Raw genomic sequence first — 25720 nt, forward strand, 5'->3', positions numbered from 1 at the left:
AATCAAAGTGCTGCTATTGTTCAATCGGAACACCCTGCAAATTCAGGTATGCCCAGAGCAGTGAGCAAAACTACCCTATCTGGGGAGACCATCTTGGTTACAACAATCTTGCAGCCCACTGAGATGAAGAAGGGCCACTCATGGGGCCCATTCACTAGCCTAGGCTGCCTCTCACTGGCATAAGCATTTCCTACTTGACTTTCCGACCCCAATCCTGCTGCAGCATTAAAATGATTGAATACCCTAAGGGTGAGAATTTGAGAGGCATATACTCAGTTGTATAGGTAATGACACTGCCACAAAGCTCTTCTCAGCACGAGTACCAACTAAGACCTGTACCTGAAGGGAAATTATACACCATCAAGTGGTTCTGATTACCTGGTGTCTTATTTTATAGACTTTCTTGAGCAAGGATTGATATTATTTTCCATAAATAGAATCTTGTACATGGAGAATTCCATTTCTTCTACTTGTCCTTTAAAAGAAGCATCCCTTGGAGAACACAAGTAAATCTTAATTTTACAAGTGACCTGTTGGTGGTGGGGGTGTAAAACTTCCACATAATTAGGAGTTGGGTAACAATGGGGGAGGGAGAAGAGGGGGCACTATCACCTAACACCGGGAAGATGTAGGATTTGGAATAAAAAGGATTTTAATAAAATTCATAAAATTAGTGGTGTCACTATAAAGCTTGTTATTTCATAGGCTTAATGATTTTTAAAAGACTGACATTGTCTTGTAGTTTCTTGAAATGTCTAACACAGACCCAGCCTGATTGTAGCTTTTAGGCGCTATCACATTTAAATGTAAAAAAAAATAGTCTTTTTACTGTCCAAACTTAGTGAAGCAAATCAATACAGATGTTGCAAGGCGTGATGGATAGGAGGAGTGCTGACCAGCATTTGGTGACTAAAGGGTTAAACTCAGGTAGCTTGTGGGTGCTGGTGGGGAGCCAGGAGAGACAATGGCAGAAGATGTTGACATTTAAATTGAAAGATATACCTACCTGCTGTTTCCTTTGTGTGAGTTTTAAACTAAGAGGAGGGGGAAGCAAGATGAATTGAACCAGGCAGAACTACCATGTCTACAAGGAATACTGAGCATGGAAATGAACTGGACCTAGAAGTACAGGTCAGTATGGATCATCACTGTATGTTTAGACGCGATCGGGTTATTTTTCCTTGTTGTGTTGTTTGGTTAAACTTCTCTTGTATTAACTCCATGTATTAACTCCTTGTATTAACTGCACCGTATCTAAGCTACACCCAGATATACTATTTTTCTGTGTTTTAATCTGTTCTCTCTCAGTTGCTCTGTAACACCTAACAACCATATATGCTTTATCAAGTATATATTTCTGTTTTGTTAATAAAATCATCTTTTTAAGGAGACAATTTGATTCTTGTGTCCTGGAATGTAGCAGGGGTCTGTGTATATGTGCCTAAGACTAAGACATCAGCTATTAGAGACTGCAGTTTGTTTTCTGTTTATCTTTTTCAAGCTCTCTTGTGGTAAAAGAGCTTGGGGATACCCGTCTAAAAGAAGTTCAAGTGCTTCTTTCCTAAGCCTAAGAAAAAAAAAGGATCGTGGGTTTTTTTGGCTCACTTGGTGGTGGCAGCTACCTCCCAAGGCCAAGGACTTTGGGGAGTTTTTGTAAGCAGAAGCCAAATAGAGGCAAGGCATTTAAGATCTCTTGCAGACCCCCACCTTTTGCACTCGGAGTGCCAGAATGCGGACAAGCCTTGACACCTGTTATGTTATATATTTTTAAAGATGTTTTCAGTTGTAATAATTTATTTTACTGTTGGTAGCATAGGCAAGAAATATGCTGTGAGATTGTTTTTAACTTCAGAGCATCCCTTGGAGAACACAAGTAAATCTTAATTTTACAAGTGACCTGTTGGTGGTGGGGGTGTAAAACTTCCACATAATTAGGAGTTGGGTAACAATGGGGGAGGGAGAAGAGGGGGCACTATCATCTAACACAGGGAAGATGTAGGATTTGGAATAAAAAGGATTTTCATAAAATTAGTGGTGTCACTATAAAGCCTTTATTAGCCTTTAAAATTATCTCAAGTAACTGGAACTCACTGTGCCGCGTAGATTCTAAGTCATTTTACTTCTGTAAAGTGACAACCACCTGCAGTGTCACTACACTAGAAAAAGATAGCAGTGCTATAATGCAGTTCTTTTTAATATTGAAAAAGAAAGCAAAAACTAAGAAAACGTCTCGGAAAAATCAGCCATGTTCCCTACACTGGCTCTCATGATTAATATGACCCAGTGCCAGGACTTCCAGTACATATCAGAGCATGCATTCTTGGATCAGCTAGTTGTACTGGCATTTAGCTTTCCTTTCAGCTTTCCAAATGAGGGAGTGTTATTTACAAGTGTTAGCTTCCAAGACACCCCAGAACTAACCTATTTTATTAGCTACTGCACCAGTATATTACTAAAGAAGAATTGCTAACCTGGGCTTTTCAAAAATCATGAATCAGGCCCCCTAAAATCCTGAGATGGCTTTAAAAAAATCATGAGATTTAATATTATTTTAAAAATTATACTGAAGTTTTTATTTGCCCTCTGACCCTTTAGGATTTTTTTCCAGCTTTTCTCCACAACCATGAGACTTAGAAACATTAGCGCCAGATCCTTGACGGCTGTAAACTGTCATAGCTGGAGCAAAGGATCTACTTTCACTTAAAAAAAAAAAAACCCAGTAAGCTGAGATGTATCACATACTCACATGACTCCAGCAGCTGGAGCTTTAAGAAAAAGCAGCAAATATCACAAGAGTTGGCCACATTGTCAAAAGTATCAAGAACATAAAAAGTTAATTTACGTTGTAACTGAAGCAGAGCAACGAAACGGGCTGAGCAGAAGGAAAAACAGCACTGATTGGAATTCAGAATTTGTGATCAGTGGGTTCAGAGGATCAATATTACTTTGAAAAAGACTGCTCCATTGAGTGATGATGAGTTTGCCTCTTGCGATATTGTTCATTGGGGCACGGGGTTTTAAGACTAGAACTGGAAATAGAATTGCTTTCAAACGTAAGGAGGGGTTCTCTCTCTGGAGTGCTGCTCTGGCTGCCTCGCCTATACAGAAAAATTACCCCCATTTTGTCTGTCAGTGGCCCACTTGGATAGGCCACCTCCCACAGCAAGTCAGGCAAAGCACCTGGATAAACTAGGATTTGCACAATAGATCTGAATACTGTTTAAAATCAGAGTAAATCACACCAGTGTAAATACTGGCTCACAGCTACTTTTCCTGACTATGGTTTGCACCAGTGGTGAGCTGCCTGGTTCTGTGTGTGGCCTACAAGACATTTTGCCTACATTGCCCAGATGGAGGATTTGCCTATTCCACTGGCTCCCATCTGTGCAGGGTTTTTTCCTACCAGTATTACTAACGTGACGCACACGTAAAGCCAAGGGCATGTAAAATGAGGTGCGTGCTGATTGCACGCAACATTGACTGTGAGAGCTGTGCGCTACCTCTGCATCCAAAGTGTTGCTATGGTTCAGTTGGCACACACTACAAGTATCCCAAGAGACCGTCTTGGTTACAACCATTTTCAACCCATTGACATGAAGGAGGGCTACACATGCGACCCACTCACTAGACTAGTATCAGAGGGGTAGCCGTGTTAGTCTGAATCTGCAAAAGCGACGAGGAGTCCTGTGGCACCTTATAGACTAACTGAAGTGTAGGAGCATAAGCATGCATCTGACAAAGTGGGTCTTATGCTCCTACACTTCAGTTAGTCTATAAGGTGCCACAGGACTCCTCGTCGCTTTCACTAGACTAGGTTTCCCATCACTGGGTTTCACTGTACACTGGTGGCTGGATTCTGCTGCATAGTCAAGGCCTTAGATGCAGGTAAACTTTACAATTTGTGAGAATGCCTAGCTCAAGCCAGCTGTAACCTGCCCATCCTGCCTTGCGGTTACAAGCCTGCTAAAAGTCACTCTGTACTTAAAAGATGGGAACTGTATTTCTGTGCCTTTGTCTGGTTTGGGAAGCGTGCTGTTTTTACAGATCGGCATGCAATGATCACTCAGCTACAAGAATGAAAACCAGAATTGTCCAATCAGCCTTTCACTGTGCCTGAATTCAGACAGACTTTCAAGGAGTTTGGGTGACCAGCTTCAGGGGTGATCACACAATAAGTATCTGCCCTGATCCTCAGATTTAAAAGAGGAACAACAAAAAATGCTGATTGTGGGTCTCTTACTTGATAACAGTGATATAGTGATATCACCCACCAATCTTCAGTTTCATAGCCACAATGCTGGGTGTGTTAAAACTGTGCTTCTTAAAAAGTTTGGTTTTTAAAAAAATGTTTGTAAAATTAGACTACAATAAAATTTATTTGGCAAATACAAACAAGGTGCTGTAAAAGATAAAACTTTTTAAACTCTGCACTATCCAGTCTAGAATGATTAGTTTAAATACAACTCTGCATCAGCCCAAGTTGGCTCTGCTAGCAGCTCACTTCCTCACTTCAGAGTTTTTTTCTTGTTTTTAACATCTGGGTAGGTCACAACTGTACCACACTCCAAGTCAGAATACAGGCCAAGAGGACTGATTGCTTTATAAAAGGAAGGCAAGTTTCTCCCTGTACAGTAGAAGCTGTTTAGATTCAAAGATAACAGGAGATTTCAGTTTGCCATTTGTTCTAAATTACAATTATAGAATGAAGATCTTGTTCACATTATGAAGGACACAAATGCATTTCTACACCTACAGTAACTCAGACTGCAATGGAGAAAATATTGACATGTGTTAAACAATTACACAGCATTCAGTAGGAAAAGGTGCACTGCCTTACTCTCCAGAGCTGCTTTTTAAAGGAACACTGTTTACTAAAAACAAACAAACCTCAACATCTTGTTTTCTATTTCTGCATTACCCATTTAGAAGCTTTAGAATATTCATTTCCCAATCATTTTTTGTCATGTTCTGGTAAAAACTGCTTTTCCTCCAAGTGTCAAAACTGCATGGTTGCTTTCCTTTACTCTTCTGCTTTCTGCATTCATGTCATTGATGTCAACAGGAAAGGGCACAGCGCTTGAGAAAGAGTTTGTTATTTAACTGTTGCAGGTCTCAGTGGGAGAACAGGGTTGGAAACTTACTTTTTGTTCTGTGTATAACAACAACATGTTGGCTTCTAAAAAATCTCAGTGAAAAAACTTGGTGGATTTTTTAAAAAAATCAAGAGAGGATAACTATCCACATACCTGTGCGTTTCCCAAGAAATATAATGATTTTAAGGAGGATCAAATGCTGGGCCCACGAACATCAACAACATCCCTGTTGTCAAGAGATTCACTTGGCAGCGGGGCTAAGAAAGGCTGAAGTTGCATTCTGTACAGGAAATCTTTGTCCAACTTCAGTGGAAACTGAACAATTGAAGCACTGGGTTACTTGGAAGCCTTTCATGCATGCTTCACACACAGCTCCTATCTGGAGCTTTAATGCCAACCTGTTTTTCACTACCCAGAGTTAAATAGGTAATAGGAAAGTCAATCCATTTCTACAGGTCCTCTTAGACAGGGGACACATCACAATAATCTCATGGGGAGACCGAAGAAAAATGAAGTGTCTTTACTTGCAATTGCCTTTGCCATCAGGTAGCTTGTTTGATAGTCAACCAACATGCGCACGATTAAAACAATGGAAAGATCATGTGCTTATTCAAGACACACTTTTGCAGTACAAAAATAACTCTTGATCAGGGCAACCCCTCTTTAGTACAGACTCGGCTGGACTGACAAAGCTAGCTTGCACGCCAATTCTGCAACTTACAACAGCCAATTTTGTGTACACACATTGTTGGCCCAGAGATGATGTCCTTGGAAACAACCATAGTTGAGCTTCATCTTTGTAACTTGGAAGCCAGGCTTATATTCTGGGAAAAGCAGCTCTTCTTCAGACAAAAGGACACCCATGGAAGGAGTATACAACAACAGGAATGAGCAACAAAAAAAGGAAGAAACCGAAACCAACACACATTCCTTTCAGGTTTTGTTCTCATCATACATGTCCAAGGCAGGCTCGAGTGTGGAGAATTCACTCTCATAGACCAGGCTCCGAGGAGACAGAGAGTTGCGGTGAAAGAAGTGACCACCTACAAGAGGCAGAACAAAGAAACAACCTTGTTAGTAATTTGTATAAAACATCACAGGAGTTGAGCTTGCAAGGTTTTGTCTGTGATCACGTATTCTTTTGCACTTGCCCATTCTAAGTGAGAACATACTGAGAACTAAAAATTAACTTTCCTTATAAACCTGTAACAGTTGGTAGTATGAAGTGGCAGTGGATTCAAGTATGAGGAAACTTAACCTTTGCTGCATAATCATTTTAGGAATGCATGTGGAAAGGAAGGCAAATATTTATCCCCCAGGTATCAAGAGGCATGCAGGCATGGTCCTTTTGCAATTCAAGTTTTCTAATGTTATTTTCCTTCTCCTCAAGACCGTGGCCTATGCTATTTATAGGCAGGTAAACAGCTATCTATTGGGGATTGGACTTTGGCTAAAACCAATTTTCTTCCTTAGGGTACAGTTACACAGTGTGGCTAACGTCAGAATAAGCTACTCAACTTCAGCTATGTCAATTGTGTAGCTAAAGTTGAAATAGCTTAATTCAGCTTTTGAAGCTGTTTACGTAGCAGGAAGTTGAAGGAAGAACACTCTTCCTTTGACTTCTCTTACTCCTCGTGAAATGAGGGTTACCAGGAGTCGGAGTAAGATGTCCTCCAGCTCGACATGATTTCAAAATAAAGGCTTGTAGTGTAGATGCACACTATGTTATTTTGGAATAACGTCAATTATTTCGAAATAGCACTGCTGTGCAGACATAGTGTTTGGTGCTAACTGACCAAATGGCCCTCTGAAATATCCTCCTTGGTACTGAAAAGAAAAAGCTAGTTTTACAATCTCATCTGGGAATGTGGCTTTTAAAGAGCTGAAATGAGCAAGAATTGTACACTAATCAAAATGAAGGCCCAATAAACAGTATTGGCTAGTGCCAGAAAGAATGCAGACAGGTGCCATGCAAACTTCCTCTTGCACAGCTCTGACAATCCACCACAATCTTGACCTGCAGCAGCCCTGTTAGTTGTAGTCCTGAGCCAAGAGTGCCCATAGTGCTGAACTGCTCTATGGCAGTTTTTGTAACAAGCATCTACTAAAGAAAGCAGAAGACTGAGACCACCAAATATTCCCTTCCATTTCGGATTTAAAACTCATTCAATCCCAAGTCTTCACTGGCTAGTACACTAACCCATTCACTTTTTATTTGAAGGTTAGTCCTGGGGAAATTCTGCAATTGGGCTCCAAACTGCAGAATTCCCCCAGGACTAGAATGCTCCTGAGAAAGGGGGAAAAGTGTGAATAATCTAATATCTCAATGAGTGAGTGAAATGAGCACTTAAATTCCATAGGGTCAAGTTGCTGACTCTGCCAATATCCACAAGCACAAACCCTGTCTCTCCCCCGACCCCACCCCAACAGTGCTGGAATAGGGACAGACCTGTCAATATGATTATTCAAATATTAGTGTTCAATTTTTGGATTTGAATCCTATCCTAGACTTAAGCTTTCTGGAACTATGCAATGCTGTAGCCAAAAGGCAGACATATTTATTTACATGAATCTGCACAGGTCTACAACTCAGAACGATCAGTCTCTCTCCAAGCAAACCTAAACTTCATTATGAAATGCCTACTTAGGTATCACCTGGGATCAGTTGGATACCAGAAGTCTCCTGCATTTTTGTACTTGGCACACTGTCATTCTGAGGATCGGGTGCAGTTGAGAATACAGCATCCCATGTTACCTTATTGCTCAAATGAGCAATGTTTGTAACAAATGCTGCATTTCTTCTTTCCTCTCACTGAAGTGTTACATATTGTACAAGCAACATTGAAACACAAAGAGACTCTAAAGACTGACCACTGCTCCTAATTGTTTTTTGTACACAAAAAACAAACAAGGGATTAGGAAGCAGACTCCCTAAACTCTTGTGTGTGTGAACCCCCGTGGCTGTGTCAGAGAATGTGTAAACTTTTGCTCCAATAGATTTGATGGAAACATTTTAATCAATAGGCATAAGGCCATAAATGTTTCATCTAACAGATATTTTTTAATCAATCAATCTGAAAGCAGGCACTGTGTATTCAGCATCTCTAAAATTCTTTGCTGCCTTCGGTATTTTCTTGCATCTTTACAAAAGACATTTATCCTACCCACATTCAAACAAGTTGTGTGTTTCTATACATACAGGTATAGCCGACTGCTCGGTGTAAATGCTCTCCTTTGCACATAATTCATTCTTTTCTAATGAATCAGCTAAATCAAACAGAATTTTTCAAAATTCTTCCTTGCTTATTCACCAGATACAGCCCCAGGGGATAGCATTGTTTTGAAAGACCACATATTACAAATACTGCCTCTCACCAGATGCAGGTAACTAGATGCAAGCTCCCTTCCTCCTCTTTTTCACCAGTCCCTTCATCTAGTAGTTTTTGCTGTTTACCACCATTTCAAACTTCCCCAGAAAAAGTCATAGCTCACTATGAATCTTGTCTCAGAACTGAAGTCTGCGTTTCTATACACAGGTTCAACCTTGCTAGTCAGGCACCCTTGGGCCCTGACTGGTGCCGAACCAGAGAATTTGCTGAACCACAGGAGGTCAATATTGTCTCGCAGCATTGCCAACACTGCCCCCGCATACTGGGCTCTGAGACAACATTTAGGAATAAATTAGAGCTAAATAACCGCACAAACACTGAGAGCCAGGACTGGTGGCTGTGAACAAACTTTACTGCAACCATGGGAAAGTTGGCCACACCCATGATAAGTGGACATCCGGCTAACTAAAATCATCCAGGACCACAAATGTTATCGGCCCAGTATGCGTCAGACTACAGAGGTTCAACTTGTAGCACTAGGCAGCATTCCACCTGGACTGAGCATTCCTGAAGCTCATCTAATGAGTATGTCGAGGAAAAGAGACACTGCACTAAGTCATGCCAGGGGAGTCATCTTAATATCACCCAGTTCTCATACAGTGCTGTGTCAGTAGGTCTGAAAGTGCTTTACAAAAGAGATCGGTGACATTATCATCATTTTCCATATGGGGAAACTGAAGCACAGACAGGTGAAATGACTTGCCCAGGTCATCCAGTAGGCTAATAGTGGAGCCAGAAATAGAACCCCTGTCTTCTGAGTTGTAGGCCAGTGCTTTGGATACTGTGCCACTACGCTTCTGACTGGAAGAAGATGCAATCTCGGAGGCTTCACTTTGACCAAGCATGTCTATGTACTGTAAAGAGAGCATAGCTTCGAAAGCAAAGCTCGGGCTTGTTTTGGTATGCAGGAATACTTTGTTGTGTTAGAGGTTTAAAAACTCCTGGCACCTTGCTGGATGTGTTCCCCCCCTCTCCTGCAGAAAACTACCCTGTTTGTTTACAGTCATGACATCAGCTCTCTTTTGTAAATCCATTGTTGTGTCAGGCATGAATATCATCTTGGCAGCAAGCAGCAACATGCAGTTACACAGACACTTCAATCAAGACTTATGAGCTTGCACTCCCCATTCTGCAGTTACTGATAAAGTCAGAGAGACAGTGCAGAAACATTTTTTCATGCCTTCGGTATGGAAACCAAACTGGAGCAGGAGCAATTGGTGCCTGCAGGGGGACAGGGTGCAGGGAGGGCTACTCAGAGGGGCTTGAAGGGGCATGTGGGGGGACCCCATTTAGCAATTAAAATTTTGGTGGGGGCACAGGGAAGAGGTGCACCTCCCAAGTGCGATGATGAGTCTCCTATGAACTGAAAATACACAATTCAGGCTTCCCAGGTGAAAAATACATATACAAGTCATACTAGCCATTATTTTTCATTACTTCATTAGACTGAACCATTCAACTAACCCAGTGGTCCTCAACCTTTTGGGGCTGCCGGGCGCCCGGGGGCGGAGCCACTCACATGCTGGGAACTCGGGGGCAGGGCCACCCATACGCTGCGTGCCTGGAGCTGGCACAACCCATGCGCCGCACGCCTGGGGCTGGTGCCGCAACTGTGCTGCATGCCCAGGGGTGGGGCCGCCCACACGTCACGCGCCCGGGGCCAGAACAGCCCATGTGCCATGCGCCCGGGGGCGGGGCCGCCACCGCCCACGTGCTGCGTGTCCACAGCCGACGCCTGTGCCACGTGCCGGCAGCCCCCATGTGCCGCGTGCCCAGTGGCGGGGCCACCCATGTGTTGCGTGCCTGGGTCGGCACCGCCCATACGCTGCTAGCCCGGGCCGGCACAGCCCTCGCGCTGCTCACCTGGGAGCGGGGCACCACGTTGGGGACCACTGAACGAACCTGTATATATTAAACTAGAACATAAACTTCAGCCTGAAATAAAATATCCCCACCATTACCGGAATGCTGCAGGAATGGATACAGTACAAACTGTCAACTGAAAAGTCTCTGGGCTGCTTTGACATACTAGTTGCACAAACAACAAGTGCGAACCTGCAGTCCCTTTTTATTTAATATTTATACTACAGTAGCAAGATACTGAGCGCCTCCTTGTGCTGGGTGCTGTGCAAACATATATGAATACAAGCTCTTCAGAGATCATACTTTGCAACCCTTTCAGAGACTTTTCTCTTCACATTGAGATAAAGTCAGGTCCTTCCTGTTTCAACTGCGTGATCCACTTGGACACTGGGACAGTGTAAAGCAGTATGAGAGCCAAATCCAACTAGAAAATATTTCCTCTCTCGCCTACACCTCATAGACTAAATAGCAGCAGAAGAAAAAAACCCACTCTAAGCTGTTTAACACGGTGTCGTTGCTCCCACCTGTACAATATTGCTGCATGATGTCTCCTAGTTGCTGTAGCAACATTTGGGAAAATGGAAAACAGGCTGTTGAAGGGCACACTTCTTTATTTACTCGTGCACAGTCCCAACAAAGAAATTAGCTGATGTGCCCTTGCTCCAAACGCACCAAAGAAGGTGGCAAACAACTCTGGCATTTGCTTCTCCTGTTGGTTCAGAGTAAATAAATGTGTAGATCTTCATAAGGTGGTGTAAAGTCCATTTGAGAGGTTAATAGGAGGATATGATATATTTATCTTAAGTTACAGCCCTTGGTTTACACTCCTTTAATTTCTGATTGACACTTATCAATTAGTTTCTCTATTTTTGTGAGCATGTAATGATGAAATGTTTAAAAGACACAAAACAATGTGAAGTGTGGAGGAAACTGGACTCTGGATGTCCAAAGTTCCCAACAGATGAGCAGGAACTAGAAATCAGACAATCACTTTGTTCCTGATAACAATTAAAAAGGTTATTTTTCACTACTTTGCTGTTGTTCTGTATAAGGTAGATAAAACAGACCCTGTTTTAGGAATCTGCTTTCTAAAGCCACCCAGAGTTTTCCCCAACAACCTCTTTTGTTTACAGTATCTTTAAAAATAAGTTTAAGACCACAGTCCCAGCAGGCGCAAGGGCTATTTGATTCAAAGCCATTTCAATTGCCGTATGCTTTTAGGAAACTGGAGAAGAAAAGTAATCTCCTTACTAAATAGTCTGTGCTTTACATCATGTTACACATCAGTCATATAGCTTGGCAATAACATTACGTGATAAACATTGAATTCTAAAATGAACCAGGCCTGGAGCACAAATTCATTTAACGAGATTTCTCAGATTTTTCAAAACACATTCACTGCTCTCTTCATTGACAGCATTCATGTTTTTCAAAATTTCAAAAAGACGCCTTTAAAAACCTATTAACATTATTGAAACAATGATACATACATTTCATTTTTAAAAGCTGCCTTCTCAGCTAAAGGTTTCTTGACCACTACAACTTAAGTAATTATTTTAATGCAGATTTTGGCTGTCTTCCTGAATTCCAGAAGTGCCCATACCTTGAAAAAATATTCCCTACTCCAAGTACATTTGAAAAACTAAATCCCATCACAGTTTAATATCATGGTTCTCTTTGATAGCTGGAAATAACTAGTATATTTTAATTAAGAATGTGTTAGATTTCAAAATGTCACTTAAATTTTGATACCAGAGAAAACCCACAACAGATTCTAACTTCGATCAGCTTATGCCTTTTTTCCTCAACTGATATATCTGCTTTCAGCCAATCTCATTAACTCAGATATTAGCCTTTGTCTGTGAATCAGAGCTCAGCAGCTCTCCATCCAATACCAAAGATATGCATTTTTTAAATGAATGTTAGGCTATTTCTTACTTTCTGTTCAGATAAAGAAATGTGTGAGAAAATGAGAATCCTCAGTAAAGAATGCCAGGAAAGGACATGATGAGAGTTTACTCATTATCAACCTTTTCATTTTGCACAATCGCCTATCAGTTGACACAAACCAGCACCATTACTTGGTTAGTTTTCTGATCTGTGAGAAGATTTAGCAACTGAAGGAGGAGGGAAAACCACCTCTTCATGCAACATTAGGAAGGAAGAGGCGGTGTAGATTCGTTCACTTTCTGAAAAGTGAAACAGGGTAGTTGGGGAAGGATAAGGAAGATTTTACTCTTCTAATGCATTCTGAAAAGGAAGACAGAACTGCAAATTTTCTGTGGTGACTGGACCAAAGGCAAGGGATCCTGCTGTTACCTTTCCAAAGTAATACAAAAAAGAGTATCTTAGTTTAAAACAACTCTGTAAAACAATCAAGAAATACAAACATTGGACCCAGTTATGTGGCTAACTATAACTAACTGGTATGAAGCAATCTCTGGTAATGCTGTAACTAATCACCATGCCAGTGGTGGGTATCATGCTTATTTCTGTCCTAAAGTAAAAAGAGAAGCATAAAGATCTACCAAAGATTTCACACATTGCTATAGTAGATCACAATCAAAACACTAAAGATAGAGAGTACTCAATGAAGAAGATTCATGGAAAATAAAATTCAGCCAGAGAAAAAATTTCATAATTAAAGGTTTATTTTGTCATTTTTCTTAATACAAAGCTTTGGCATTAGCAAATTTTAATAAAAATAAATGCACTAAGTATAACTGCATATGCTGCATGATTGATAAATGATGCAAAAAATAGGTGTCTCTCCAAGGCAATCTGCCAGAAAGTGTTTCTTCAATACCATTCTGCTCTGTGGGGTAAGAAAGAGGACAGAATATTTATATTAGTTAAAGTTGATACTGAATGTTGAATTAAAAACTGTCAAAAGTCAATAAGCAAATTATATAGAGCTAAAAATGCTGAACAGGACCTGTGCTTCTCAAATCATTGATTATAATTAGCGAAAAATTTCAGTTACTAGAATTCTTCACACCAATGCCTTAAGGTTTCAGTCTTACTTCTAAACCACTGGGAAACTGATGTAGCCTTCTGGGTATATGGAGCAAAACTGGCCTATTATCTAAATAATTAACAGGAAAGGCAGCTGTGAAGTCAGATCAGTTCCTGGAAGTGTGTGTTCAGCCTGGGAATAGCATGAGCTGTTTTAAGGCCACGTGAAAGCAGCCCCGTTACTGTTATTCCCTTCTTATTGTTATTATTAAAATGGTTAGAGCTGTCTGGAACTATTATTTATCTTTTGTACGTGCACATGAACACAGTAACTAATATCTTAAATCAACGTGTCTGAACAGTGGGAGATACAGAAGAGGAAGCAAGCAGCAGGGAACATCTCTTGGAAGGGTTTCACCGACTGAGAAATGCTCTCTGAGAATTCCATCACAGAATACTTAGCATCTTCCACTTGCTTCATTTACTACATCTCTCCTCCTTCCTGCTTGCTTGTTTCCTCGTCTAAGATGAAAATGAAACCTCCATCTTCATGTTTAGTTATGGTTCACTGGCTGGTGCACTCTCAACATTCATGTTTATAGGAAAAAGAGAGGAGTAAAATCTTTTTCTGATTTTCTCCTCTTTTGCACCTATTATTGTGGCATTTCATGGAAATCACAATGAAGAGTCACAATATATCTGGTGAAAGCAACACAGGAGAAACTTTTCGCCAGACACTTCGCATATTACACAGCAGTGAAGCAATTTGTTTTGTTTTTTTAAAAAGTGGCATACACACACAGGGCATGGACCTAAAACAGGTAGCCTAACATAGGAGGAGAGATGGTGGTTTAGACTCCAGCAGAGCACAGCCAGAAGCACTGCGGGCTCTGCAGTACAGTATTAGCTTTATACAGTGAAACCTGCAGTGCGGGGCAGCAGCTGGCTCCCCAAAGCTGGTGTGCACCAGAAGCCATCTTTTTAGCTGGCTCCCGCCAACTGCCCCGATATAGAGCCTGCAGCGCAGGGTGACAGCGTATAATTTAACAGCAACCAATAAGCCCAGGCTTATCGGTTAACCATTTAAATGGTAATGCTTTACATTCCTACTGCATACTTTTTTTTTTTTTTTTTTTTAAAAGCAGCCACCAACAGAATATCAACAGGAAGAAAAGATAGGAAGCTGAAAGGGAAGTGCCAGAAATGCAATGGGTTCTGCTTCTATGCGTGTACACTGCTGAATGGTGTTACACTGGCTGAGTTTTCTCTATCCTCTTCCTAATGCATGTGGCAGTGCCCAGAAACATAGACATTCCTATTTCTCATGTATACATACAGAACTTCTAACAAGTTCCCTTCTTCACTGTTGCTGGCTATTTTTCACAGCAGCAGACTACCTTCATTTTGGTGGTCACCATCTTTAATTTTGCCAATTTCCTGATAATTTGCTGCAATTTGATGTCATCTCAAAAGGAAAAAAAAAATGGAAAGATTGAATCAGTTACTTAAAAAGTCTTAAATTCTTCTCCTGTCAGCCCTTGGGAATTAGCATCTAGAAGTGCAAACTGCAATCAATCATAACCAGAATGAAGAAATTAGGATCAAAGTTCTGATCCAAAGAATTCTAATTATCCCTCTTCCTGAACACAATTTACCAAACTGTATGGATTCAACTCATTTATTCTGCAGGTACACTCATTGAAAAGCTTTCACTTTTGAGGGAGAGAGCTCCAGATGGCAGAGACAATGAGGATTTGGTTTTAAAAACTGCATCTTGTCTATAGCTCTCTTCTCACTTCTTTCTTACCCTTTCTCCCCCACCTTTGTTTTGCTGTATCAATTCATACTTCAGTCTTATTGAATTCTGTTTCCATAACCTGTCTCTAAGAGCTGAAAAAACACTGTTCCTCTTCTCTTATCTCAGCATCTGAAGAGAGGAACCTCCATTTATAAAGGCGATCTTTTCCAAGCAGTACAACAGACTGCATTTGAAATGTAGCCAACTTTCAGTAAGAGGATCAGCACAGCAATGGATCTGAGCTTAGTGTGAGACATTCAGAGGTAAAGGGAGAAAATGCTGACCCTCAAATTCAAGGATTAAAAAAAATGTAAGTGGCTGGAATTTTTAGTAACTTGTTCTGCATGTATTTGTGCACACAAATTGCATGTGCAGCACTGTGTATAATGTGCAACCTGCTAGACTTACAAGCAAGACACAAATGTAGGAAGATCTACTTACTGAAAATCACAGCCTACATATTTGTGATTAGACTTTGCGTATGAAAATCTACCAAAATTAAGATGGCATGGCTTTTGCACACTATTTTGGACTGCAACTGTCTATTAAAACATAGATCAACAGTGCCAAAAACTGGAATGTTCTACCCACTGAATAGCTACAAGGTAAGAAACAACAGTGGAGACTTCATTACTGCTCGAGTCCCAAAATCCCCTGAAAGGAGCATCTGTAAATGATGTAACATTTATAGCCTTCCTCCTCTCTATGAAGAGGGCCAACAGTAAAAGTGGGTAAAAATCTGAGAAACTGAGATTGAAACTACAGGAAGTCACCAGATGGTAACAACTATTGGCTGCCATCAGGCAGTCTGGCCTAATGAAATAAAGACATATGCTTACCACTTAAGTATCAGCTGACTGGATGTCAATTAAAAAACTATGAGGTCTACCCCAAGCTCTAAGACACCCTACTCTTTTTTTGTACTTCCCCTTTCTGGGGAGCTATTTTAGGCAAATCTAGTTACATGAGGATTAACAAGTGCTAGCAAAGACTTCTACAAAGAGAGAAAAGGCATTCACACCTTGAAAACCTCATTTTGCCCATTCTTTCCCTCCTACCCCTTCTTCCCAATGATGCCTACGACACATACACCAAAAACTATATAGATGCACATCTAAATATTTACTTACTCATTAGCATTCAAGCTAGCTGTGGCTTTGATGATCATGTAGCAGAGTGTGAGGGCGCTGAGGAGGCCAAAACTGGCAATAATAAACCATTCTTCTGTTGACAAAGGAAAGGAGGAAATCACTCGTGGGAGAAGGCTTATGTCAAATCGATGTGAACATTTCTCTCAAACGCCACTGGCAGAAGGCAACAGGGTTCTAAGCCATGATTGGTACCAGGAAGTAAAGCAGAAGGAAGTTAACCACAGAGTTACTGATTGGAGAAGGCTAGCAAAGAAGAAGTTTAGAGAGGTATGGAAAAAAAGCCTGGCACAGCAGTATGTCCTGGCTGAACCAAAGGGTTAGCAAAAAAGAAGGAGCATTTAACAATGTAATGTGAAACGTAAGACTGGGAAAAATGTAAAATGAAGGCTTTCCTCCCCTTCCAGTTAATATGGACATTGTCAGGGTTGGTTTGGTAAGCCCAAAATGTGATTCTTCATATACATGTTATGTATACAGACACACATGTATAAAAAAAATTCTTTCCCCAAAACATACTTTATTGAAATTTTTATTTACACAAATTCATTGCCAAGTGCCAAAGCACTAATGCATAACTAACAAATTTTCCACATAACGGAAGGATGTGATATTTGGAAAGGAAACAGATTTCAGTTTCAAATGATTATAAATATGTACAAATGCTTGAAAGTAAAAAAATATCTTGACAATGAGCTTTAAAAAATTGTTCCGTCTCAAAGGCATTATTAAATAGCCTCTATGCTCTCTCTCCTACTGAGAAGTTCTGCATGTGCAAGTAAGTTTAATTACAAACATTTCCATTTACTGAAACGTATTTTAGACTTTGAGTGTGCTACAGAAATGTGTGTAATATATAAAGTCAAAGCATTTTTAAACAGGCTTCATTTTATAACCACAAACAGAATGAACTGTTGCTTATATTTCTCTTTTCTTTCCCTTGGTGTTCCATCTTTGAAAACCGGATACTACAACAGGGAACAGACAGCCAACACACTTGCCATCAAGAAAGTTGAGCAGTTATCCTGGTTTAGTTGCAAACTTCTCTCTCCTGGGTAGGAACACTTTGAATATTAAAAGCTGTTACCAGGTTTAGTCTGTGTTCAGGAGAGCTAAATTAGGGATGGATTAGTAGAGACAGATGCAAGATAAAATGACTTGTTGGTTTTATGAGCAAACTAGATTTGGGGTTTGTTTTTGCACTTCTCAGGCCAGTATGCTACGGAATATTAGTGTGTTTGGGGGAAGGGTGGGAAAAGGGGAAAAAGGAAAGTTTTCTATCACAGATTGCTTTGTTGTAGTATAATACGAAGCGTTCCATAAAGCACTGTTTTACAGACTTTTTTAGTAACTCTGCTTATTAACATAGGTAAGAATACAAGTAGCGTCCCGAGTTTGTGAGATTGGGTGAATAGATTCAAATGAAGAAAACATGAAAAGACCGACTGCCTCCAACATAGATTTGAGTTCTGTGATGCAGTCAAATAGAAATATGCATCCATACATCAAATCTTTGCCTTAAAGCATTTACAAAATGATGCAATGCCCTGTGTACTGCATATATAGGGTCTTTGTTTATATACCAGAAGCCCTAGGTGGAATTTATTTTCAGTGGAATTTCCTCCAGTTTTTCCTTTGAAGAGAGCCTTGCAAATAGTTAGCTTTCACTGTCCTCCAATACTTTGATGCCCAAAACATCCAGCTTACTCTGGGTTCAAAGACCTTAGCATCAAACACAAAAATCACAAGTTATAAAGGCAAGTATGACAAATGCTAAGGCTGATCTCTTAGAACTCCACTTGGAGCCTTAAGGGTTCTAAATGTAACACCCTAATTAAGAAAATGTCTAAGTACCCATAATACCTATAACTACCTTAGTAACTAACTAATCAGTTAAATAATAGTCTTATAGTATTGTTTTGCTGTGTTGAAACAGAGGATGCCTTTTTGGCAACCATGCTTCCCATGTTGGTTACCAAATGCATTTTTTTTCTTGAAGTTCACCTGAAAATTGTATGAAGTGCTAAATTAATTTACAATTCATAATAAAAGTGTTTGCACCACAGCTCCTGAAATTGTCAGTTTCAATAAAAAACATGTATATTTCTTGTATTGAGAGAGGTCAGCTTTGTCTCTACTGGGAAAGCTTTCTCCACTGCCCTGCTGTGCAGACCCACAGCAAAGCGCAAACTGCACAACAGGGAAACCATAAGACTTACTTGTTACGGCAATGTTGATTTCCCCTGTCCTCGGAGTTATTTCCCCATCCTGTGGAAGCTGTGACATCCCACTAGTGCGCAGGGGCTCCTGGCTGAGTGAGTTGTCATTGGCAAAGTCACCAAGTGCTGATCGTCTGTTGGCTGGCTGGGCTCTGGTGAGCCTTTCCATATCAAAGGCTACATTATCTGTACATGGCACATTTGTCTGAAAAAAACATTTTCATATTAAAGTGTTAGTTATTCTACACATAGGCAGTCTGTAAAACCAAAAACCACACATATGTACACACTTTTGACATTTCTCTCTTACTTAAGGTTTTTGTTTTTAAACAAAGACGACACTGAATCATGTACAAAAGCTATCTCTGTCATAGATGGACAAGGTGGCCCAGGTAATACATTTTATTGGACCAACTTCTGTTGGTGAAAAGACAAATTTCTGAGCTCTTCTTTAGGTCTCTGTGTTAGGCTCAAAAGCATGTGACTTTCACCAACAGAAGCTGGTCCAGTAAAAGGCATTACCTCACCCATCTTGTCTCTCGAATATCTTGGGACTAACAAGACTATAATACCACCATCCCGATGATAAAAAGTTGGTCCTATGCTCTCTGGCAGTAAGTTACAAACAACTTGTTTAAAAAGGCTGAAAAAATGTGTGTAAATAAGTATAGGAAATATCATGATTCAGTTGAGGGAGCTGTACATGTTGGTATCACAGTGCCTATACACAAAAACAAGTATATTCTTAACAGTAAATTTATTACAATGGGCCATAAAACCTGATTTTCTGTGTACTCTGTCAATGGTGAGAACTTTAGACAAGGCATGTCAAATTACAGTTTCCTCCTTTAAAAAACTCAGGTATGTTGATTACAAAAACAGCTTGCCCACAGTATGTTATCTGCTGCTATTTCTAGAAAGTCTGTGCTGTTTTTACCCAGCTAAGAATGTAGATCTGATTTCTCCCTTGTTATGTTGGTCTTGATTGTTACTACAGACGCACTGAGCTTTCCTTTCCCCTTTTTATGGAGGACATAATCTGCCTGAGAATCGCCAGTGCGATCAGAACTTCTCCCCAGAGAGGGAAATGGGAGAAAGGTCTCCTATGAGACATTCTTTAATGCCTCTTTGCGAATCAGTTAGCAGTTGATATTTGCAGAATAGATTCACCAAGCACTCAAACTCTCTATATGCACTTGAGGTCCTCTGACTAAAAAGAGAGATGTCAGAGGCTACACTCAAACCTTAGGAAGAAGGGCTCCAACACGGGTGGGTAATATACTCTTGCTATGCTACCATACTTACTGTGATGGATCTCTTATTATGAGCTACTTTGTGTGAAGAAGTTACTTGAACTGGCTGCATCAGTTATGTAATACAGGTCACAAATATGCAACTTACAACAATTCCTAGAGCCTTCAAAATGTTCAGTTTACACATTGGACAGGTACAGTGCTCACTAAGCCAAGGATCCACGCAGGCTTTGTGGAAAACGTGCCTAGAAAAGAATACACAGGATACCCACAAGTTATAAACCTGCAAGAGTTTCATGGCGTACAGCAGGAACAGTCTAACATTCAGATGAGGTTTCAGAAATGAAACTTCCAATTAAAACAATTTAGAAGCTTGCAACATAAACTACAAGAGACAAAGAAAAGAACATTATGGAGCTAACTGAATCCATTTCTGTTAGTGTTCAGTGCTGTCTTGATCAAGGAAATACAAAGTTCTGCTCTCCTTTGCCATCAGTTCATCATGATTCACATAGGAAAAATAGGATTTAAAGCCCTGGTTCTGCACTTGGACCCACACAGGCAAGCCAGTGGAACCTGCTGAAGTCCCAATAACAGGATCAGATTATAATGTGTACTATAGAATCCACATAGATCCACAATCTCGTCTTTAATGGGATTTAAACTGACATCTGAATACATTAGCATTCCAGCAAAAATACAATGCTAGTAATTTAATACCAGTAGCAGTATATAACCTGTGATATTTTCCAAGTATACTTCATATTTTTGCAGTGTTTATATATTTTGTTACAGATAATATATCATTTAGCTAAATATCAGGTTTACAAACTAAGACCCTAAACACACAATTGAATCATTGCAGGAGTATTTTCTACAAACTAAGTTTGGTTCTTCTGGATGTTGGCATAGCACAAACTGCAGGGTAAAATTTACATGTATGTTCGTTTAGTTAAGATCCTGTATCTGTGCAGGATGACCATCCTTAATTTTAAACATTTTTAAATGTGATATATATATATATATATATATATATATATATATATATATATATATATATATATATATATATATATATATATATATATATAAAGTACCTATTGAAATAGTATTTAGGAACTGGCTCTCTCTCAAATAGAGACCTGCCACATTAAAAGCTGGGTTATTAAATTGCCAGAATGGTTTCAGAAATGTTACAACTGAGAGATTAATGCTGGAAGCTGGACACAGAGAATCCTACCACTTCTTCTATGACATATTAGGGTTGTACATCAATTTTGATGATTTTGCTGTTGCATTGCCCTAGCTCACTGCTAAGCCTTTTTAGTGCTTTTAGTGCTTGTCTTCAACAATCTGCCACCTTTTTACTTTCCAGTAGTTTAAACTGGCTTGTGTGGACACTGGCCAACCTGCTGACACTCCCACCTTCAGGGAGCTTTCCTTCCCTTTCCCAGTTGAACTTACATTGGCTGTCTCCCTCCCCATTCAGAAGTAGCTGCTGGGACACTATGTGCCTTCTCTATGCTGGATTTTTGGGAGAGGGAAAAGATTCCCCTACATAAAGCAGGGTCTCAAATACAGCCTTGGGCAGCAGCAGAGCCTCTCTGCAGCAGCTGCTTGCACACAGTTAGCTGCTTTCCTCCTCCCCCCATGTCACCAAGCTCCACCCAGGTCCACTGTCATCCTCCCCCCATGTCACCAAGCTCCACCCAGGTCCACTGTCAATCAAGTGGCAAGAACACAGTCTCATTAGAAATCAAATTTAAACTAAAAATCAATGTCGCCTTACAATTAAAAGCAAACCAAATCTATTGTATGTTAATTCTTTTCAGACTCTTATAACCGGCAAAAGTATGTGCTAGGGAGGAGAAACATGTAAGAGCTTTACCCTACAATGCATACCTTTTGAAAACTGGAAAAATAGGTTAACCATTCTACACAGGAAAAACAATCTTCTAAAGATGGGAAAGCAAAATAGGCTTCTACTTGCACAGCACGTTAATCTGCATTAGACAAGAGATTTGTATCTCCACCCACACGGCTTGCAAAGACATGCTTTCGGATAGACTGATTAATATTGGAGGTAATTAACACTGATTTTGTTATAAGCTTAAGAACAGGAAAGGAATGTGCAAAGATAGTAACATGCTCAGGCAAAGAAAGATATTTTGCCTTCCTTGACCTGTCACTTTACTTGTAGAACATTTTTGAGAACGAGTACAGGTTGGACCTCGCTGGTCCGGCACCATGGGGACCTGACTAGCCCTGAATGAGGGGATTTGCCGGACCAGGGGAGGTCCTTCCCTCCTGGCCCATGTACCACTGGGTTAGGGCCCCAGTCCCCCTGGGCTCACTAGAAACTGCCAGAGCTGGAGTGTCACAGCTGGAGCTCTGCAGCCTGGGCAGAGCTCCAGAGCCACCTTGCTGCACAGCTGGGGCCGGAGCTGCACAGCTGGGGCAGAGCTCCACAGCCACCTGGCTTCACAGCTGGGGCCAGAGCTGCGCAGTCAAGGGCTGAGGTGGAGGGCCAGAGCTGGAGCTCTATAGCTGGGGCTAGAGCTCCCTGGTTGCCACTGAGGCTGGGCCTGGAGCTCCCTGGGTTCTGGAGCCAGAATGGGTCCAGGGCGGATCTCCATGGTCGTTGCTGGGGCCAGAACTCCCCACCATGCTGCCTTTTACCTCCCCCCCCCAACACTCTGGGGACACTGGGCTCCCAGATGAGTTGCCAGTGCCCCCCTATGGCGCTCCTGCCCTGCCAGCAGACCTCCTTGTTCCTTGACTCTGTGGTCCAAGAACATCTGTGGTCCGTGCCAAACCACAGAGTCCCGGTTAAGGGAAGTACAATGTATAGCTGGGGTAAGAAATGGTATCGGTAGATTCTCTACCTTATACAACACAGACATGCACTAATATACTTAGTCTATACTGAAAAGTTGTATTGACACTACTATGTCAGCAGTTGGGGTGAAAAAAAACCTATACCCACAGTTATGGCAACAAAATCCTCAATATAGATGCAGCTCTGTAGATTCAGCTATGTTGATGGAAGAGTACTTCCGTTGACGTAGCTAATATCATTCAGGAAGATGGTGGTTGTACAGGATAGGAAAAACTTATCTTGGTGTAGGCTGTGACTAGGTGGACAGAGCTAACTGAGAAGCAGCTTTGTTATGCCATACCCGAGAGAATGAATAGTGCACCATCTATTCCAGGCTACTGAGCAACCCATGACTGGCCATCAGAGCAGCTGAGAATCAGGGAGGTGTGAAATTTCTGTATAGCTGCCTTTTCTTCCTCCTTCCTTTCCAAGGTTGTGCCTGTTATTCTGTCCACCCTTCACCCCGAGTTGCTGAGCATGGCATGTCTCCCTGTGTTCTATAACAGTAATCTGTTCCTTCTTCCTTCTCTACCACAGAAGACATTAAAAGCAGAACACAAGAGGCAGGTCACAAGGAAGCTACTAAGTCCCCAGGAAGTCTACCTGGAGAACTGTTCCTGAAAAGGTTTATTACTAAAAATGGAAAGATGTAATTCATCTACAGTAATAATTTCATGTTCACAGGTATTAAGATGGTTGCAGTACTCATCAAGTATGCTCTAATCAATAGAGCTTGTGCAAACCAACTAAGGGGAGTACAGGTATACAAGTTTAACCAAGAGCCTAATCTGGTCTGCAGAGCCTATTCTACTACTAGGGTTGCCAGATGTCTGATTTTGAACCGGACAGTCCAGTATTTGAGCTTTCTGTTCGGGAAACAAATTGAGAAAATATAAATGAGAAAATATAAATGTCCAGTATTTTCTAAATAAGATGTAATGTAATGTCAAGTGTGTCCGGTATTTTTGTTGAAACCATCTGGCAACCCTAACTACTACTGATGACATTAATAACGAAGGTTGAGTTTGCAAAGGTGGCAGTAAAGCATAAAAACTTTACTGGCAACTGTCGTATATCTGAAATGTAATATTTTGGGAAATTGCAGTTGATTTTGAATGCATCTCAAGCTAAAAGACAGATTAGAGTTTTCATAAGAAGTTTAAGTTATGAAAAGCAATGAATTGCTACCCTAAAGCAAAATACCCATCTGCAGGCTGGATCTGGCCTGCCAAGCCACCAAATCCAGCCTGTGGACACAGCGGGGAGGTCTCAGAGAGATTCCCTTGCCTGTCTCCCACATGCTGCTGAGAAAAGCTGCTGAAGGGCTTTGTTTGAACAACCTAGAAGCCTTTCCACATTGCTCCCACCCCCAGCACAATGCCATTGGCCAATTTCTGGCCAATGGGGAGCTGCCTGTTGTCTACAGGCCGCTTGCAAAGCACTCTCCCCCTCTCTTCTCAGGCTCATAACTGTTCAAAAACCACATGGCCCCTGCAACCAGTGAAGAGGCAGGGAAGGTGGGGGGGTCTGCTTGACAAGGCTGCTGGCTGGAGTCAAGCAGGTAAGTCTCCCAAGCCAGAGCCTGCCTCTGGCTCCCCAAACCTTTCCCTCCCTACCTCACATAACCCAAATCCTCGTCTCTTCTCCTTCCCCCATACTCCCTCCCAGATCCTGCCCCCAATTCCCTGGCCAATGTCACAACCCAAACTCTCAGTCCCCATATCCCCTCCCAGATCCTGCACCCCAATCATCTGCCCAAGATCAAAGCCTAAACCCCTGCATCCTAGTCCCCTGCTCCAAGCCACAACCCCCTCCTGCCATAGGTCACAGCCCAAACACATGTACCCCCTCTTGTACGCTAGTCCCCTTCTCCAGGTTACAACTGCCTCCTTCACCCAAATTCCCTCCCAAACCCCACACCCTCTTCTGCACCCCACTCCCTTACTGCAAGCTCCTTTCTGCATCCAAACCTCCATCCCAGACCCCATGCCCCCTCCATTAATATGGAAGAGTGCGGCTCTTGACCACTTTCCAAATTCTTGGAGTGGCCCTCCCCACCAAAAATTATTGCCCACTCTTGCCCTAAAGAAACCAATTAACATAATTTTATGCACCACAGGATTGGAAACCATGTAAACATGGAGACACACATGGAACTCCACATCATATTTTCACAGTCACTTGAGAACTATACTCTCCAGCATTCATGGGCTGCTTTGGCATGGTGAGCCGTATTAATCAACTTACAAATGCACTGCTTGAACATGCCAGATTGTTTCACCAAGAAAATGCAATAATCTCCACTATCCAGGATGCTGATATCTCAGCTTCATTCTAGAATTCTTATTAAGGCAATGAATGTGGTGTGAAAAACGTGAGAAAAAAAAAGGGATTGGTACACTGCATATCCTTCCTGAGCAACTGTACAAAACCCGCTCCCAATGTCCTTTTTTTGTGGCAAATTGTTATTAACTTTTTATTTTTGTCACTCATGAGAGCACAGAAAAGATTATTCAGCTGTCCTCTGAGACAGAAGTGAACTTGCAATCCCGCGGTACATATAATTATATTACTGTGTTGTGCTACACCATTTATTGCTTTTAGTCACTTATGTTGCTTCTAAAAACTGCACTCTGGATTTTAGAGTGGGATGTGCATTTAAGACAATCTAATATTTTGTAAAACAGCAGACATCAAGACTCCATGTAAGTATGAAAACAGCTTTAATATGCTGTTATCAGCTCACCAGTGCTCAGTGCTATAAAACCATTCAGATAAAATCAGGCACTGAATGATATGATTCCAATGTGTACTTAGCAAATATTATGAGATTATTTTTAAAGAGGTATTTACAGTCTGATAAGGTGTTTCTGTGCATTTAAAACCTAACTACTTTTCTCATATTTTCATTTTTTCTATAGACCCTTTTCAATGTCTTCCGAAATTACACCCTCCCCTAATTTTAATCAACATATTTTTGCCAGCCATTTCTCCCTCCCCTAGCAAAGGACTCCCCCAAGCTGGTAGAATTTCTAGCATGTGACTTTTAAATTAACTTTGTTTCCCTTAGAATGTCTGAGCCAATCAGCCTCTGCATGTGTGTACATAAACACAGACACGAGAC

At 41.1% G+C, this 25720-nt stretch overlaps 1 protein-coding gene across 2 annotated transcripts in view; it reads right to left on the reverse strand.

The window, feature by feature from the left end:
* Positions 1-1422: 1422 nt before the first annotated feature.
* The window catches only part of RNF130 (ring finger protein 130), a 111065-nt gene continuing 86767 nt past the window's right edge, over positions 1423-25720 (reverse strand). The window contains exons 6-9 of one of the 2 annotated variants that reach the window (XM_075900528.1): positions 19867-19963; positions 18466-18670; positions 16229-16322; positions 12979-13160 (exon numbers count right to left, since the gene is read on the reverse strand). In XM_075900528.1, coding sequence (XP_075756643.1) covers positions 13145-13160; positions 16229-16322; positions 18466-18670; positions 19867-19963 — 412 coding nt within the window. In that variant the 3' untranslated portion in view covers positions 12979-13144. Of the gene's footprint in view, positions 6137-12978; positions 13161-16228; positions 16323-18465; positions 18671-19866; positions 19964-25720 lie in introns of those variants that run through there. The other variant, XM_075900529.1, reaches the window with a different exon arrangement.

This window comes from Pelodiscus sinensis, chromosome 17 (genome assembly GCF_049634645.1).
Source record: "Pelodiscus sinensis isolate JC-2024 chromosome 17, ASM4963464v1, whole genome shotgun sequence".
Lineage (NCBI taxonomy): Eukaryota > Metazoa > Chordata > Testudines > Trionychidae > Pelodiscus > Pelodiscus sinensis.